The sequence below is a fragment of the Podarcis liolepis genome (assembly GCF_965112155.1).
Source record: "Podarcis liolepis genome assembly, chromosome: 16".
In the NCBI taxonomy this organism is placed as follows: Eukaryota; Metazoa; Chordata; class Lepidosauria; order Squamata; family Lacertidae; genus Podarcis; species Podarcis liolepis.
This window is the reverse complement of record NC_139567.1, coordinates 45,059,165-45,076,325: the sequence shown is the minus strand read 5'-3', so window position 1 is coordinate 45,076,325 and position 17,161 is coordinate 45,059,165. Positions and strand designations below refer to the sequence as shown.

Sequence of the window (17,161 nt, the reverse complement as noted above, 5' to 3'; positions counted from 1 at the left end):
ACAAAAGTCAGAGGTTTTCACACAGACGTGCCAGAGGCATTGCTCACACTTCCTAAGAACAGGAGAAGAGGCCAGGGGTCCAATGAGTCCAGCACCCCGTCCTCCCGGTGGCCAACCAGATGTCTCTTCTGGGATTCAAGCACAAGAGTCCTCTGCCTCCCACAGTTTCCAGCACCTGGGACCCAGAAGCATTGCTGCCTCTTACTGTGGAGCCATCAAGGCTAGGAGCCATCCATAGCCCTCTCCTCCTCCATGAATACGGCTAAACTATTTTTAAAGCTATCCAGGTTGGTGGCCACCACTGCCTCCAGTGGCAGGGAGTTCCATAGTTTAACTCTGTGCTGCACTTTCTTTTAAATGCAAAGGGGTTTGAGGAGGTTGGGGAGCAGAGCCCATGAAATCGACGGCCCGAGGATGGCTCTGGCCAGCCAGCAGAGAGGACCAGGGGCCAGGTGGAGAAGGGCCAGAGGGTCGCATTTCGGGCCCAGGCTTGAGGTTCTCAGCCCTGGAAGCTGTAACCAGAACAGGACTGAGGGGTCTTTGCCTAGAAATGGGAGTGGTAAATATCCTGCAATTGCCAGGCCTTGCAAAACCCAGTCAGGAGGCCCTGTGACATTGCCTGCTTCTCTCGAAATGTGGTATGGATGCAGCCGGGCAGGCAGCTGAAATCATAGCACCGTTGTAAACAAAACCTGCCCTTTTCCCCTTAGGGGTATCCAAGAGCCCATATAGAGTCCTTACAGAGTTCCCTATTGGTAGGAGAAAAGAACAGAGGCCAACCAGAGAATATTGAGAAGCAAAGCAGCTAGTGAGCCTGATCTTTATTGATCTGTTGCAACAGGATCCTCACACACCACACGCAGGAGGGAGGAGGAACCCAGAACAATGGCACGCAAGGCCTTATATGAACATTTTAAATTCCCTGCCCTGGAGCTCAAGACCACCCCTCCATCCATCATACATACATCACAGAAAGGGTGTAACCTAAGACCACCCCCCAGAGACATCATACCTGCATCACAGAAAAGGCGGTCTACAGCAGAAATCTGAGTGACTTGTTTATCTCGTCTGACAGGTTACCTGTTTAATGGTCACTTGATTGGATACCCTGGGGAGCCTGGCCAGTCTTTTGTAATGATAAAAACTTAGTTCCTGAGCCAGGTTCCGGAATAGGTCCTGAGCCTATTCCGATCTTAAATGTGCCCTTAAGACAAGATTTGTGAAGGGAAAAGACCATGGGGAAGTTTCCCACTTTGACCTTGCAGAGAAATAACTGAGGTCAATTTGTTCAGAACTTTTTCGGTGGGGTTTTCAGACATGTGGTTTATATATTTATGTATGTGTTTGCTTGGTACATTTATGAACATTTATTACATATCTAAGACCTTAAAACCTCGCCCAGCCCCACAGGAAGGATCCACAGAGGTCTCCTGGGAAGGGTTTGGGAGGAGACTCAATCCACAGATTCCCCACGGAGCCTCCAGGGACGTGGGCAGGTGGGGTTTGTATGGCGGGAAGAACTGGAGTTCCCTCTTGGAGCTCCCCATTAGCTCTGTGGAAAAAGGACAGTGCAATGCGATCCGTGGGTTTGATTCCCACGCAGAGGAGATGCACCCGAGGTCTCCGCAAGGGGGCTGGACTAGATGACCCTTGCGGGTCCCTTCCCTCTCCACGGTTCTATGATTCTAAGGCAGAGCCATTAAAGTTGTAAAGCAGGTCTTTAAAAAACATTTCACAGATGGTGAAAATCAGCAGTAACTAAAAAGAAATAAAACACATGTTAACTTCTAAAACCAGGTTGAACTTTCTGGTCAACGTTAACAGAAGCAATTTGCCTTGAAGGAGAGGAGAGGGTTAAAAAAAGCGTTTCTCCTTTCGTGTATTTTTTTTATTCCCTTCAGCTTTCCGTACTGAAGGGCGGGCCTTACTTGGCTATTTCTTTTCTCCACTGGCCAGTCTAGCTGTCGCTCCGTTAGGCGGCGGCGTACGATTGGCTGACCCGCCTCCGGCTTCGACTCATTGGGTAGACCGGGGCTTGCCCTTACCTAGGGTCGGGCGAGCGGTCCTTCAGCCGGGGAGCGCCTTCGGAGAGCTCTGATTGGATGTTTTCCCTGCTGCTCATCTCTACCGCGCGTCTGATTGGGTTAATCGCTCCTGGGGGCCTTGAGCTCCGCCCCAGGGCTACGCCAGCCCGGCAGCGGCTTCCGGGAGCGAGAATGGCGGCCGAAGCGAGCGCCGTGGCAGCCATGGATGCGGCAGGTGCGAGTTGGGGAGGGGAGGGGAGGGGAGGGGAGGGGACCCAGGCGTCCGGGAGGGGACCCAGGAGTCCGAGACCCATGTCGGCAGGGACCCAGGTGTCCGGGCACCGGAGTCACTCCAGATTCGATCCGAATTTAGCAAGCCCCCTTGTGTTCAATGGGATTTACTCGCCTGTAAATCCTGTAAGGATCGCCTGGTTTGTAGGAAAATGTATTTTCTATCCCGCTTGAGTGAATGGGAGGTCGATTCAGTGGGGAGGGGCCGGCGCGGGAGGGTTTCGCTTTACACGTAGCCCCAGCTGAACTGTGGAACCCCCCGCCACAGGACCTGGTGGCAGCTGGCTGCAAAAGGAGCCGAATCAAATACCCAAACGGACTGGAATCTGGAACCGGAATGTCAAAGGCTGTCTTTGCGTGAGCTGTGCATGCCTTTGCAGGATTTGGAGGCTATTTGTTTTATTTTTATAAAATTCATAAAGTTTATACACCACCTGAGTATAGAAGAAACCTCAGAGCAGTTTACAAAAAGAGGAAACAATAAAATCATCAAGGAAAAATTCACAACATTAATTAAAAACGTGTGGAAAGTTAAAATACCAAACCGGGTTAAAATTCACACCAGCTTTCTAAGCCTCTGCACAGGCTTCTCTAAACAGGAATGTATTTGGCAGGTACCGAAAAGAGTACAGGGAAGGTGCCGGCTCAATATCAATAGGCAAGGAGTTCCAAAGGTTCCTCTGCCATTGGGAACTGAACCAAGGAGATCTTTGCAGGCCGAGTGTGCCCTTTACAAACCAGAGACTCCCTTCCTTTCCTTCCGTGTCTCTCCAGAGAAGGCGCGAGGGAAATATGCTGCTCTCTCCTTCGCCGCCATCGCCATCGTGGTGGGGCTTCCGCTCTGGTGGAAGACGACAGAGACCTACCGCGCTGCGCTGCCCTACTCGGAGATCGCTGAGCTGGACACCCTCCTGGTGAGGACACACCCTGCCTCTTCCCCTCCTCAGCACCGTGCTCCAAGGGCCCCTCGTAGAATCATAGAACTGTAGGGGCCCCCACAGGTCATCTAGTCCAGCCCCTTCAATGCAGGAATCTCAGCTAAAGAATCCCAGGCAGGTGGCCTCTCTTTAAAAACCTTTCCACTGCCAAACTGTCAGAAAGTTTATCCTGATGTTTGGTTGGAATCTCCTTTCTCCTAACTTGAATCTGTTGGCTCTGGTCCTACCCTTTGGAGCAGCAGACAAGAGTGGAAATTCAGATATTTGAAGACAGCTCTCATGTCACCTCTCAAAATCTACTGAACAGGTGGGGTCTGACCAAGGCAGAATAGAGCCAGACTAAAACTTCCCTTCATCTGGGCACTAGACTTCCCTTGATGCAGCCCAGAATAGTATTAGCCTTTATTGCCACTGCGTCACACTCTTGCCTCCAGACTCCTCATATGTGACGCTTGCTGTCTCAGGCAATCCTAGCAGGACGGGGCTCTGCCTTTTGCTAGGTGCTGACATTGAAAGCCCTAAACGGCCTCAGTCCTGTATACCTGAAGGAGCGTCTCCACCCTCATAATCCAGCCCGGACACTGAGGTCCAGCGCCGAGGGCCTTCTGGTGGTTCTCTCACTGCAAGAAGTGAGGTTACAAGGGCCTTCTCGGTGGTGGCGCCTGCCCTGTGGAATGCCCTCCCAGCAGATGTCAAGGCAATAAACAACTATTTTACTTTTAAAAGACAACTGAAGGCGGCCCTGTTTAGGGAGGTTTTTAATGTCTGATGCTGTATTGTTTTTAATATTTGGTTGGAAGCTGCCCAGAGTGGCTGGGGAAACCCAACCAGATGGGTGGGGTATAAATAATCAATTATTATTATTATCATTATTATTGTTAACCTGGCCGTCCCGCGAAATCTTCTGGACTAGGAACTTTGACCTGGATTTGATCAGCCCCAAACAGCATCACTACAAATCTGGTGGGGAGAGCTCAGGTCCTCCTTGCGGGCTGGTTGCAAGCACCTGCTGAGGTTGCGCTTTTTGGATTCAGTTCCAGCTGACGGTGCCCGTCTCGGTGGTGTTTGCCAAGGGAACCCTTCCAGGAGATCTGGAGCGGAAACTGCCCTTTAGGAAACCGCAGGAGGCCGAGATCCCCTTGAACCGTGAGTTGGTTGATGTTGCTTCCGGGTCTGGCTCTGCAGGTGATGATCCACTGTGCGTGGGGCAGGTGGCCACCCGACCTCTGCTTAAAAATCCTGCCTCCTCCCTCCTCCCCACACTTCTCTCTCAGTCCTGAGAGTTCCTCTTTCACCATCCTCCGAGAGAACGAAGGAGCCAGCATGGGCTGTCTCGATCTTCTCTGGTTTGGTTAGTTAGACTATACAGGGGTCAGCAAACTTTTCCAGCAGGGGGCCGGTCCACTGTCCCTCACACCTTGTGGGGGGCCGGACTATATTTTTTTGGGGGGGGGGGAAGAACGAATACCTATATGCCCCACAAATAACCCAGAGATGCATTTTAAATAAAAACACACATTCTACTCGTGTAAAAACACCAGGCAAGCTCCACAAATAACCCAGAGATGCGTTTTAAATAAAAGGGCACACTCTACTCATGTAAAAACACACTGATTCCTGGACTGTCCACGGGCTGGATTGAGAAGGCGAATGGGCCAGATCCGGCCCCCGGGCCTTACTTTGCCTACCCCTGGACTAGAACTATAAACGTTGCTATCCAAGTTCTATATTTCCAACAATAAAAAACTTCGGTTATTTTCTTACCTGCAAGCATTTCCGGGGTTGCGTGATTTCAACGGATGAAGGGCCTTGTCTAAGCAAGAATCGGCGGCTTTAACGCTGCTCACTCTGCAACCCACAAGGACCCTATTATCCCCGAAGGGGTGCTGGGGGTGGGTGCTGGGGACCCAGTTACGTTTGGATTTCGGAAGCAGCCCGGGGGTTGGCTGAGGACCATCACCCGCAGAGCAGATGGCCTCATCCTGCGTCTCCTTCCTCCAGCCAAGACCAGCGTGACGTCCCGCTATGAGGTCTCCTACCGCCGAGCCACTTCTCAGGAGGAGAAGACTCTGTCCCAGGCCTCGGTGCCAGGTAAAGGCTCCGATCTGTGTGATGGAGATGGGTGGACCACAGGTTCCCCAAGTGGGCGGTGGCGTCTCCTGGGGGGCAGGTGGGATTGCCTGGGGGGCAGCAGGGGGGTGCGGGAAGTGTCAATGACTGTCAGATTCTGAAGAGCCAGTATCGCTGGAGCAGCTTCATCAATTGTATTGAGTTGATTAAGCTAAATGGCTTTTGACTAAACATGCAATTCTTTGGTCCCGTTTTGAACTTTACTGTGCTGTTCTTCCTTAGTGGGCTGTGCAAACTGCTATTCTGAATAATGATTTTTTTCATAGAGTTTGGTGGTAGGCTGTGGGGAGGAGTTTATGGGACGCAGGAAAAAGTTCAAGAACCCCTGGGCAGAACATGCAAGACAATTTCAGCTTGGATGATAATAATAATAATAATAATAATAATAATAATAATAATAATAATAATAATAAATTATTATTTATACCCCGCCCATCTGGCTGGGTTTCCCCAGCCACTCTGGGCGGCTTCCAACAGAACACTAAAATACAATAACCTATTAAACATTAAAAGCTTCCCTAAACAGGGCTGCCTTCAGATGTCTTCTAAAAGTCTGGTATTTATTTTTCTCTTTGACATCAGGTGGGAGGGCGTTCCACAGGGCCGGTGCCACTACCGAGAAAGCCCTCTGCCTGGTTCCCTGTAACTTGGCTTCTCTCAGCGAGGGAACAGCCAGAAGGCCCTCGGAGCTGGACCTCAGTGTCCGGGCTGAACGATGGGCGTGGAGATGCTCCTTCAGGTATACTGGGCCTCAACATAAGAGCAGGATGCTGCAGCACGGCTGCTGACAGGGAGTATCACACCTGGACTCAGAAATCTGCACCAGTTGCTGATCTGCTACTGGGCCATGTTCAAGATGTTACTATTAGGACATAAAGCCTTTAACAACTTGGACAAGTTCACTTGACCTGTGGCGCTCAGTCGACACTCCTTCAGGATCAGGGTGTGATCCTCTCCATGAGGGATGTGGGCAGAGGATTTTGGGGTGACTGCCGCGGGCACCGTCACCTCCTCTGGCCACTTCTCCCTGCCCCGGATCAGAGCCCCACCCCATGAGACCCAAAGGGAGAAGGGGCCTGCACTGACGTGTGACAGAGGAGTTTCTTTAGCGAGACCATAGAGAAGGTGCCTGTCTGATATGCAGTGGAAGGGAGTTCCAAAGGGGAAGGGGAGGTCCTGGGGAGTAGGTGGGCTTTTGGGGAGGGGCTTTCCCTCTGCATATCAGGATGGGGGGAACCCCACAGCCTCACCTCCTCTTCTCGTTCCAGAGGCGGGCGAGGGGCTCCTTCCAGCGCAGGAGGCTGCTGTGGGCTCCCTCACCATCTACGTGATCCCGAGAAACTCTGTTCTCCTGCCACAGGTAGACTGCCCCTCTCCTGCCCTCTCTGCTACTCCCCACCCTCCGGCGGGTGGGAAAGTCCCTTTTATGGAAAGGGGGCATTTAAATTATGCAGCAAATAATAATAATAAATCTTATTTATATCCCGCCCTCCCCGGCCAAAGCCAGGCTCAGAGCGGCTAACACCATTTTGGGTTGGCTCTCCATGCTTTATATGTTGTTCTGGCAAAATCGTGTGATTTGTCCCGCCTCTCAGGGCCGCTGTGCAGAACTAACTCACTATAGTTTGCTCACTGCCGTCTTTCTCCCTCTGCAGGAGGTCCCCGTCTACATCAGCAAGCGGCGCAGTGCAGTGGTGCGGGCGCCTCGGGGCTCGGGAGACGTCCTGGCAGCTGTGGACGCCCAGGTCCGAGAAGTCGCCCATGCCATGTCCTTCAGCCTGGAATCCATCGCAGAGGCCCTCTCTGACCGCGTTCCCCTCGGCCAGCCGGGCGCAGAGTGGAAGCGCCCTTTCAAATCCAGTCTGGGTAGGGACTGGCGGGCAGAGAACCTTCCCTTTTCCCAGCCGGAGAGTCTTGTTGGAATCTCCGTTTGACCGAGCTCCTCCTCCGGTCGAGTCTTCAGATCTCCTCCAGCGGTGATTAACGGCCTAAGCCTTTGATGAGGCTCCAGGCCTGTTCCCATTACGCAGAGTACACAAGTAGCAGCAGAAGGAAAAGAAATATGAGCTACATTGCTAAGAGTTTTATTTCTAACTACGCAGACAGAAAAGAAATATACATCCTCTCTCTGTGAAAGCAGAGAGGCAACTGGTACAAAGAAACAGGAAACCAGTAATATCAACATCCGTCTCCCATCTCCCGTGAGACTTCCAGCAGTCTGGAATGTCTTGTGACTCCAAGCACTGCCCAGTGGCACAACAGAAACCCAACAAATCTCCCTTACCTGCTGGGGTTGCGCCTGTGGGATTTCTGCCTGCCAGGAAGACCTCTCCCCCTTCTTTTGCCTCTGAGCCAAGCACGCTGGCCTGTTGAGAGGATCCTGCCCCATCTGTGCCCACTCAACCCGCTTCAGTCGGCGGAGCTGGCACTCTTTCAGCTGGTCTGCATTTGCAAGAATTTGATGTGTTAGTGTGGCAGCAACTGCACTTTGGAACTCCCTGCCTCTTGAGATCAAGGAGGCGCCTTTGCTGCCCTCTTTTCAGCACCTGCTGAAAACATTCTTCTTTGGGCAAGAATGTTTAGAAAACCGATTCAAGTCTTCGTCTGTTTTTAGTCCATTGCTATTTTCGAAAGTCTTAAATTATTGCCATTTTTTCATATATTTTTTCCATAAAATTTTGTTTATTTCGGATTGTAATGTATATGAATCAGAGAGAACAGTCAGGACAACAGATGAAAATTGAAAGATGAAAAACAGGGCTGTAAATTAACACACAGAATGAGCACAGTTGCAGGTGCCAGTGAAGAATATCGCATTGATCTGGTTTATGAAATCTGTTCCAGATTTGCTAAGTTTGGGTTAAGGTTGCCTTGGAAAAGATGGTTCTGCTGTGTATTTACTTGATTTATTTCATTAAACACCACTTGATTGTAGAAGAAACCTCAAAGCGGTTTACAAAAAAAGAGAAAACCATAAAATCATCACAATTTACAGCAGTAATTTAAAGAGTACAAAAAGTTGAAACAACAATGGATTGAAACAAATTAAAATTCACCTTAACTTTTTAAGCACCTGGACTGGCTTGTCTAAACAGGAAAGCTTTGAGCAGGTACTGAAATGTTGATGGCGAAGGCACCTGCTTCATATCAATTGGCAGGGAGTTCCGAAGTCCAGATGCCGCCACGCTAAACAACTGAGTCCTTACGAAAGTGAATGGGGTTTTATGTGGCACCTGTACGTTTTAATTTGTTGGGAGACATCCAGAGTGGCTGTGGCAACACATTGCGATGGGTGGTACTCGGAGACCTATTGCGGTAAGAGTACCAATTCTTCAGATTAAAGAGGTTGGGTGGGCACATAACAAAGGAATACCAAATCATGTTAAAAGGGCCTGGAAGTTCTAGTTCCTGATGAAGTCTCCAGCGTTGCCTAATTTTCCGCACTGTGACTCCATTCGGAGTGAGTGGCCCCAAGTGTCAGATTTCGGACAGTTTTCCATTCAGCCGCAATGGCTATTCGAACTGCCAGGATTAATTCTTTTGATCGTCAGAAACATTCAGCGATGTTAATTTGGGGCAGCAAACCATCGTTTCTTTAGTAGTATTTATTCTTGGTCAATTCTCCCAGTGGATAGTTTTATCATTTCCTTGTTTTTGTAAAGCCCCTTGTGGGTTCTTTTTAAACAATCAAGAGGTATATAAATTTTACGAAGCAAGTAGCCCCATCCGTAGAGTGTGAGGCTCTTAATCTTGGGGTTGTGGGTTCGGGTCACACGCTGAGCAAAAGATTCTCGAATTGCAGGGGGGGTTGGACTAGATGGCCCTTGAGGTCCCTTCCAGCTGATTCTATGAGTAAGTCAATATATTCCCCCTCCGCTCTGTTGCAGGATACGAGGTCACCTTCAGCCTGCTGAACCCCGACCCGAGAGCTCACAGCGTCCACTGGGAGATTGAGGGGGCCATTCACCGCTACGTGGACCCCCTCCTGGGGAAGCTGAGTACACTGGCCGAGTTCTCCGTGGACTCTCAGGTGAGTGCCGGGTGTGAGTTGCCCGGGAGTCATGCAGCGCCCCTGCCCTGCGAGGGGGGCTTACGGCCACATCTTTTCCCCTAATTCTGCAGATCCTCTACTACGCCGCCCTGGGGGTCACGCCCCGCTTTGACGCTGCTTCCTCCAGCTATATCCTGAGCGCCCACAGCCTCCCGCACGTCATTAACCCCGTGGAAGCCAGGCTGGGTGAGTCCCTCTTTCTCCCAACCAGGGAGGGGGTGGCTGGTTATTATTATTTTTCCCACAAAATTTTTTATTGGTTTTCACAACATTATAAACAAACAAACAAACACATAAGACAAACAAACATAAACCATAGCCTTATTGAAAATTACTCTTATTAACATTGTCAAGTGACTTCCTCGCTTCCCCTTGGTTGAATTTCATTGCATATCCTTTTAACGGTTTTCCAAATCGCAGTTCTTATAAAATTTAACTTAAACATTAACATCCTTGGATCTTCACATTATGAAATTAAACATATTAATTCACCACTTAACATAAATAAAATCCTAATAAATAAAATCCTAAGCCAATTAAGTATCTGCAAGCTGCTTTCAGTTAATTTAACTTAACATATTTAACTAAATAGTCATTAAATTTAATCCACTCTTCCTGATACGCCTCCTCCTCCTTCTGGTCGCGGACTCTTCCGGTTAGGTCGGCTAGCTCCAAAAAATCCATCGGGGGTGGCTGGTTATTGGTTCTTCCCAAGAGATCTCAGAAGCCCTTGCTGCCCTCAGCCGGCCAGGCCAAGCGAAGCAGGGTCCAGATTTGGCCCCTTAATTATTACGCATTTGCCTTTGTATCCCCCCTCTTTTCTCCGAGGAGCTCAGGGTGGCGCAACACGGTTCTCTCCTTGTTTAATTCCCCCACAACAACCCTGCGAGGTGAGTTAGGCTGAGACAGGCAGTGAATGACCCCCAGTGCCATCCAGGGGGATTGCATTTCATTTTCTGCCTTCATCTGAGGATCACAGGACAGTTTACATTATAAAAACGCAAAAATACATACCACAATATCAAAGAAAACCATAGCAAACGCACACAGTTTAAAAGGCCATCGATCTCAAAGCCCACACCCGGAATATCTTCCGACAACACCGTAAGGAAGAGGCCACCGTCCGACCCCCAGAATATTTCAGGTCTTAGAACTCATTGCGGCACCTATTTTAAAAAAAGAGATCTGAACATACCAACAAACAATGGAACAACTCCACTATGCCAAACAATGCGATTCTAGTCCTTAGTTTCTGGGGCATTTAACACCAATGACTTCTCCTCGCCACTTATTTCGCCTAGTGGCTGATACCACTACTTTTCATTCCCCCCCCCCCAAAGATCTTTATTGAAACTTAACATATATACATAATAACCAAAATTCCCAATGATTCCCTCACATAAAATATAATATCTAAATTAAAACAGCTACTTAATTATACACTTAATTATAAAACCCACCCCCTACTTCCCTCCACAGCAACTCAACTCAATTTCTTTCTACCTTTTTTCCTTGCATTCTATAATAAATTATTTTTGTTACATTCTGATTTTTCCTTCTTCCTGTATCGGTTTTGTTATTGCTTACATTTTTTTATTCTAAGCCTATTAGCGCGTCATTTTTAGAACAACATTTTGACATGTAATCTTCAAAACACTTCCACTCCATTCTTATCTTTTGATTTGATTGATAACTGAAGTTTGTTTTGCCAATTCTATATACTCACTTAATTTACAAATCCACTCTTCCTTTGTCGGTGTGTCCTGAGATCTCCATTGACCACTACTTTTCAAATGACCTCTTGCCATCATTCTGTGCAAATCGATGCCCCCGAGTGGCTCCCGGTTTCATCAGATGAAATAAAAATGTTAATTCCTGTTCAGGGAAGTTTTTAATGTGTGACAATTTAGTGTATTCTGTGGTCTCTGTGGAAGCCACCCAGAGTGGCTGGGGAAACCCAGCCAGATGGGCTGGGTACAAAATTATTATTATTATTATTATTATTATTATTATTAGGCAAGGGAAAGCTGCTGGCTCAGATGGGATAGGCTCTTTAAACTAGACCCTGACTGGCCAACCTATTCCCAAGGGTATATACGACTGGACTTATACCAGAGGCATGGGCAAGCGCAATCATTGTTCCCATATTGGCTCTCCATAGTGGGACTCCAGTTCCCCAACTAGCGCAGGACGATGGGTGTTCTAGTCCAAAACATCCTTCTCTCTCTCTCCCTTCCCGCAGGTTCCAGCGCCTCCTCGCTGTATCCGGTCCTCAATTTCCTGCTCTATGTGCCAGAGCGCCTGCACTCGCCCCTCTATATCCAGGACAAGGATGGCGCTTCCGTCCCCACCAACGCTTTCCACAGCCCCCGCTGGGGCGGCATCATGGTGAGGAAGCAGGCAGGGCTGCCACAAGCTCTGCAGGGACGTTGCGAAGTCATTTCTTGATTGAGAGCAATGAGCAATCGAGCTTTTAGTGTTGTTGGCCCTGTGGAACACTCTGCCACTGGAGACTCAACAGGTGCCTTCTGTTTTGTTTTTCACTTTCAAGGCACCTGCTGAAAACTTTGTTTTCTTTTTTTGAAAACTAGTTTTTTAAATGTCTTTTTATGGTGTATGTAAAACAGACAGGACAGTTATAAAAAGAGAGGAAAATGAGAAGATGGAAGGCAAAACTGTAAAACAGGCACACGGAATGAGCACAGTTGCACGTGGGTGAAAATAACGAAGCCCAAGGCAGGAAAGAAAGAAGCGAGGATAAATTTGGCCATCTCATAAAGAATATCAGCGTTATCTGATTGTCAAGTCTACTTCCTGGTTTGCCAGGCTCTCAGCAAGCGTTGTCTTGAACATGATGCTTCTGTTGTATATATTTCACAAAGGAGGACTGAACGGTATAAAATGCGCCTGGAGGTTCTAGTCCTCATTAACATCTCAAATTATGCCCCATTTTCTCCATCCAAACACTGTTCCAGAGGGGACCAAGCGGCCAGTCTCCTATTTTGGCCCGTTTTCCATTGAGCTGCAGTTGCTCTTAGCTGCCAAGATCATATATAAGACCAATTCTTTTGAAAATAGATCTACATAGGTATAATCAAAAATACCCAGCAATGTTGATTTTGGAAAACAAACCAGTTTCTTTGGTAATATTGATCATTTCCATCAAAATACTATAGATAACTCTTTCTATTCCACCAGGTTTGTGCAGGCCTTCCATTGTGATTGATGTCTGTCTTTTAACATTTTCTGTATGCTTTTATGTGTATTTTTGTCATAAACCACTTGGAGATTTTTCTTTAACGCAATGGCGGCCCTTTTGTACGTGAATAAATGAATGGCTCCCTCGTTTCCAGGTCTACAACGTGGAGCGCGAGACGGCCAACGAGACTTCCCTCCCGAGGAGGGTGGATGTCGACATGACGCGGGTGATGGAGGTGTTTCTGGCGCAGCTGCGGTGCGTTTTTACGGATCCTAGAATCATAGAGTTGGCAGGGACCCCCAAAGGTCATCTAGCCCAACCCCCCGAGAGCACGTGCTCCGCATGCAGAAGGTCCCAGGTTCCTCTTTGTTCAGCACCATGAGGACTAGGAACTTGCTTTTATTTTCAGGGGAAGGGCTGTAGCTCAGGGGCAGAGCATTGCTTTGCATGCAGAAGGCCCAGGGGCCTAGGGCAGGGCTGGGATAGACTCTCGTTCTGAAACCCTGGAGAGTCACTGCTGCCAGTCAGTGTAGGCAATACTAAGCTAGATGGACCACCGGCCTGATGTCCCTATTTAAATGAGCTGGGGGTTTTTTTAAACCATGAGGACTGGAAGCTTGCTTTTATCATCTGCTTTGCATGCAGGTCTCGGGTTCAGTCCCCAGCAGAACCTCCACACAGGGCTGGGAGAGGCCCCTTGGCTGAAACCCTGGAGAGCTATTGCTGCCAGTCAGTGCAGGCAGTGCTAAGCTAGATGGGCTGGTGGGGCGACTTGCTACACACACACACACACACACACACACACACACACACACACTAGTTTTTTAGCATACCATTTTCAACAATAATTAAACATACTTTTACATCTTATTCAATTTTTTTTTACTTCCATCAGCCCTGTCTAAAAATTTTCCAATCAAATCTCTTAGTATGCATTTCTTATTTTCCCTATTACATTTCAAACTCCTAACCAACACCTCTATCTTTTTCTACTTTGTAACACTTTGTATATTTCTCCTTACAAAACTTCTTGTAGTCCTACCAGCGTAATTTGTTGGTTACAGTTGCTCTTCAAATAATTCATATACTTCTTCCAATCGTCTGTAAATCTCTGGTCCCGCAGGTTTCGAATCCTTCCTGTCATTTGGTCCAATTCTGCATAGTCCATTAATTTCGTCTGCCATTCTTTTTTCGTAGGAATTTCTGGTGTGGCGGCTTGCTATTACGACAGCTACCCACATCCCTGTAGTTCAATGTTTTCATGGGATTGTTTATTGTATATTTTGATTACAGGGGCTTGTATTCTAGTGCTTGTGTGTTGCTGATTTCTGTATTTTGTAATCTGTGTGGTTTTGGCATTAAGCCGCCTATAAATCTGTTGCCCTAAGCGGTGCATAAAACTGTTGTTGCAGAAGCAACAGATAAACCTGCTGGTGTCTAAATCGGCTCGCTGGCCCTCTTCCTCTCTGCAGCTTGCTGTTTGGGATCCTGCCGGGTCCCCTGCCGGAGGGGGCCATCCTCGAAAGCCCCGGGAACGAGGGTCTCTCCGACTGGGAGCTGGACCGCCTGCTGTGGGCTCGGACGGTGGAGAATGTGGCCACCGTCTCCACCACCCTGACCTCCCTGGCTCAGCTGCTGGGCAAGATCAGCAACATCGTCATCAAGGACGACGTGGCTTCTCAGGTAAACTCGCAGGCGGGTCTTCCGGCGCAGCACCGCTCCAGTTTGCCTCCCTCTTTGGGGCCCCGTGCTGAGCCCGTTGCTGCGGCCACAATTACCAAGTCTCGTGGTGCCTTGAAAGGGGGTTGGTCTAGATGACCCCTGGGGGTCCCTTTCAACTCTGTGATTCTAAGCAGGGACTCTCCCACTCAGCGACAGCTCTTCCCCTAAAAGATTCAAATGAAGGACAAAGGTTCCGAATTCAGGGTGGGTGAAAATATAAGCAAACCAGAAACGCACGTGGGGGGAAGTCTTGGAGGGGAGGGAGAGAGGGAGGAATATATAGTAAATGTTAAGAATTTCAGGTGTATGTAATGAACGAAAATGAAAAATGAATAATTTTTTTAAAAAATAAAATAAATAGAAGTTAGGAAGCTGCTCTGTGCCAACCTTCTGCAGGCAAAGCAGCTGTCCTGCCACCAAACTCCGTCCTGGCCCAGCAAACCCGGCCTGATCCTGTGCCCTTTTTTTAATCCTAGGTGTACCACGCTGTGGCATTCGCCCAGGAGGCGCTGGCTGAGCTCAGCCAGGGGCGCCTGGACTCTGCCTTCCAGGCCAGCAAGGCCGCCATCAACGCCTCGGAGAGGGCCTTTTTCGACCCATCCCTCCTCCACCTCCTCTACTTCCCTGACGACCAAAAGTTCGCCATCTACATCCCCCTCTTCCTGCCCATGGCCGTCCCCATTCTGCTGTCGCTGGTGAAGATCGGCCGGGAGATGAGGCAGAGCAAGAAAGCGGCCATCAAGGTGGACTGAGGCACACGCCCAGCGTGGAGAAGTTGGCGCCCGGGGTGTGCGTGATGGAGGGCGAGAGAGGGGTCTGGATGCAACCCTCTCCCTCTTCCTGGGATGGGGCCCCGTCCTCCTCTTGATCTGAGTTTCACGCTCTCTGTGTTGGAGAGTTTGCCGCTGGATTCAAAGGGTGCTGCCGAGACTGTGATGAGCCCATCCAACGCTGCGGCGTTTGGGATATTATTATTATTGCCATTGGAAACAACTTCCGTTGTTTTATATAGAAGGCACAGTCGCATCCCGTTGCTACAAACACTCTCAGCGAAAACCAACCGAAAAGCCGAAATTCATAACCGTGTCCTCCCCAGCAGCCAGCTACCCCATCCAGACTCTCTTAATCCTACAACATTGTCTTCACTCTTTGCAAAGTCCACACACACAAAAAAAACAGGCGCCCACAACATAAATAAGTATAAATTTGTACTTTTGGATATAAGGAGTTTAAACGTGCCGAAAATGTCTTCGGCAGAGGGCAAATGAAGAAACGAGAAGTTTTGAGAAAACCACAAGCCAACGGCAAATAAATGATATGTAATGAAATACTTCAGTAGCCAGCTATTGTTTCTAAAATTCGATGTAAATATTAATCGCATCACACACACCCAAATGGATGAAATAAAAAAATTCATTCCAGTAGCACCTTAGAGACCAACTAAGTTTGTTATTGGTATGAGCTTTCATGTGCTAAAGCTGATACCAATAACAAAATTACTTGGTCTCTAAGGTGATACCGGAAGGCATTTTTTAATTTTGTTTTGACTATGGCAGAGCAACACGGCTACCTACCTGTAACCCAAACGGATGGTTTGGGAAATATTATCTCCCTGGGGTTGTGGATTTGGTGCTTTTTTCAAAACAGATTTTCCTTTTTGCAGAAATAAGTTTAGGAAGAATGCAGTGGGGTGGAATGGGCCACTTCTCCTATTTCTGCCCCCCCCGGTCATTTAAAGGGTGGCCCCCAATAAATCTTGTTCACTTGCAGGGCTATGAAGGGGCTTCCTCCTTGGTTTGCCATGGAAAGTTTGCATGTTGGCATAAATTCTGCCCTTGTTGATGGAGAGGATGGCATGTACCAACTACCAAAGGACACTTAGGGATGTTCCATAAAAGTCTGGCTGGATGGATTCTCTTTCTGCAGGGTCGTCGTTCTTGGGCGGGTGGGGCAGCGGCTGGGGATGGGCCTCCTGTGGGTGTTGGGTTGGAGCAGCGAGGGGGCCCCTGTGGCCCTCCAGACGTTGAGGCCATCAGAAGGGCCCTGCTGCGGACGGATCAGGCCTCAGGGGGCCCATCTGGTCCACCTTCCTGTTCTCACAGCGACCAACCTTGCTGTCCATAAGGAGGCAGGACCCGAGTGCGAGAGCAGCACTCCTCACTTGCGATGCTCCACTCTGACAGTGGAGGCAGAACACAGCCACTGAGTGTTATAGGAACGGTGGGAGTTGCCTCTATTAAAACTGAGCGAGACCGATGGTCCATCTAGCTTAGTATTGCCTGCACTGGCTGGCAGCTGCTCTCCAGGGTTTCAGGCAAGGGAGTCTTTCCCAGTGGAACCTAGAGAGGCTGCCAGGGATTGAACCTGGGACCTTCTGCATGCAAAGCATGCACCACTGAGCTGCGTCCCTTCCCTTTAAGAGAAAGATGCTAGTCCTCATGATTAAAAAAAGAGAAAGATTTCTCCCTTACCCACCTGCTCCAAGGAGGGCGGGGCTGCCCTTCTTCCTGCCACGTTCCTTTCACATGTTCACAACAGCCCTGCTGGGTAGAGCAGGCGCCCGGCAGCGAGCCTGGCAGCTCCAGACAGAGGCCCCTTTCCACTGTTTCCAATTGCCCCCCCCCATCTCTCCAAGGACGCGGGGCTGCCCTTCTTTCTGCCCTGTTCCTTTCACAGCAGCCCGGCGAGGCTGCCAGCCCCTCTCCTACCCCGCGCTGGCCGGCGCTCTGCACGCGCTCCGGGGCGCCCTTGCGTTCCCTCCTCCCTCCGCTGGGGAGGAGCCGGGCCCGAAGGGGCGGCCCGCGGC

General features: G+C 49.2%; 1 protein-coding gene across 1 annotated transcript; it reads left to right on the top strand.

Annotated features, from left to right (window-relative positions):
- Positions 1–2,113: 2,113 nt before the first annotated feature.
- On the top strand, positions 2,114–15,683 carry PIGS (phosphatidylinositol glycan anchor biosynthesis class S). The gene is made up of 12 exons (XM_083480247.1): positions 2,114–2,259; positions 3,090–3,229; positions 4,288–4,399; positions 5,255–5,344; positions 6,652–6,743; positions 7,039–7,249; positions 9,271–9,413; positions 9,506–9,620; positions 11,677–11,822; positions 12,788–12,888; positions 14,106–14,316; positions 14,832–15,683. Exons 1-12 carry the CDS (start codon positions 2,217–2,219, stop codon positions 15,105–15,107), a joined length of 1,680 nt encoding a protein of 559 aa, XP_083336373.1. The 5' UTR covers positions 2,114–2,216; the 3' UTR covers positions 15,108–15,683.
- The last annotated feature ends 1,478 nt before the right edge of the window (positions 15,684–17,161 follow it).

Coding starts and splice junctions, on each gene's coding strand:
- PIGS (XM_083480247.1), top strand. CDS start 2,217: ATGGCGGCCGAAGCGAGCGCCGTGGCAGCCATGGATGCGGCAG. Junction 3,230..4,287: donor CTGAGCTGGACACCCTCCTG/GTGAGGACACAC, acceptor TTTTGGATTCAG/TTCCAGCTGACGGTGCCCGT. Junction 4,400..5,254: donor GGCCGAGATCCCCTTGAACC/GTGAGTTGGTTG, acceptor TCCTTCCTCCAG/CCAAGACCAGCGTGACGTCC.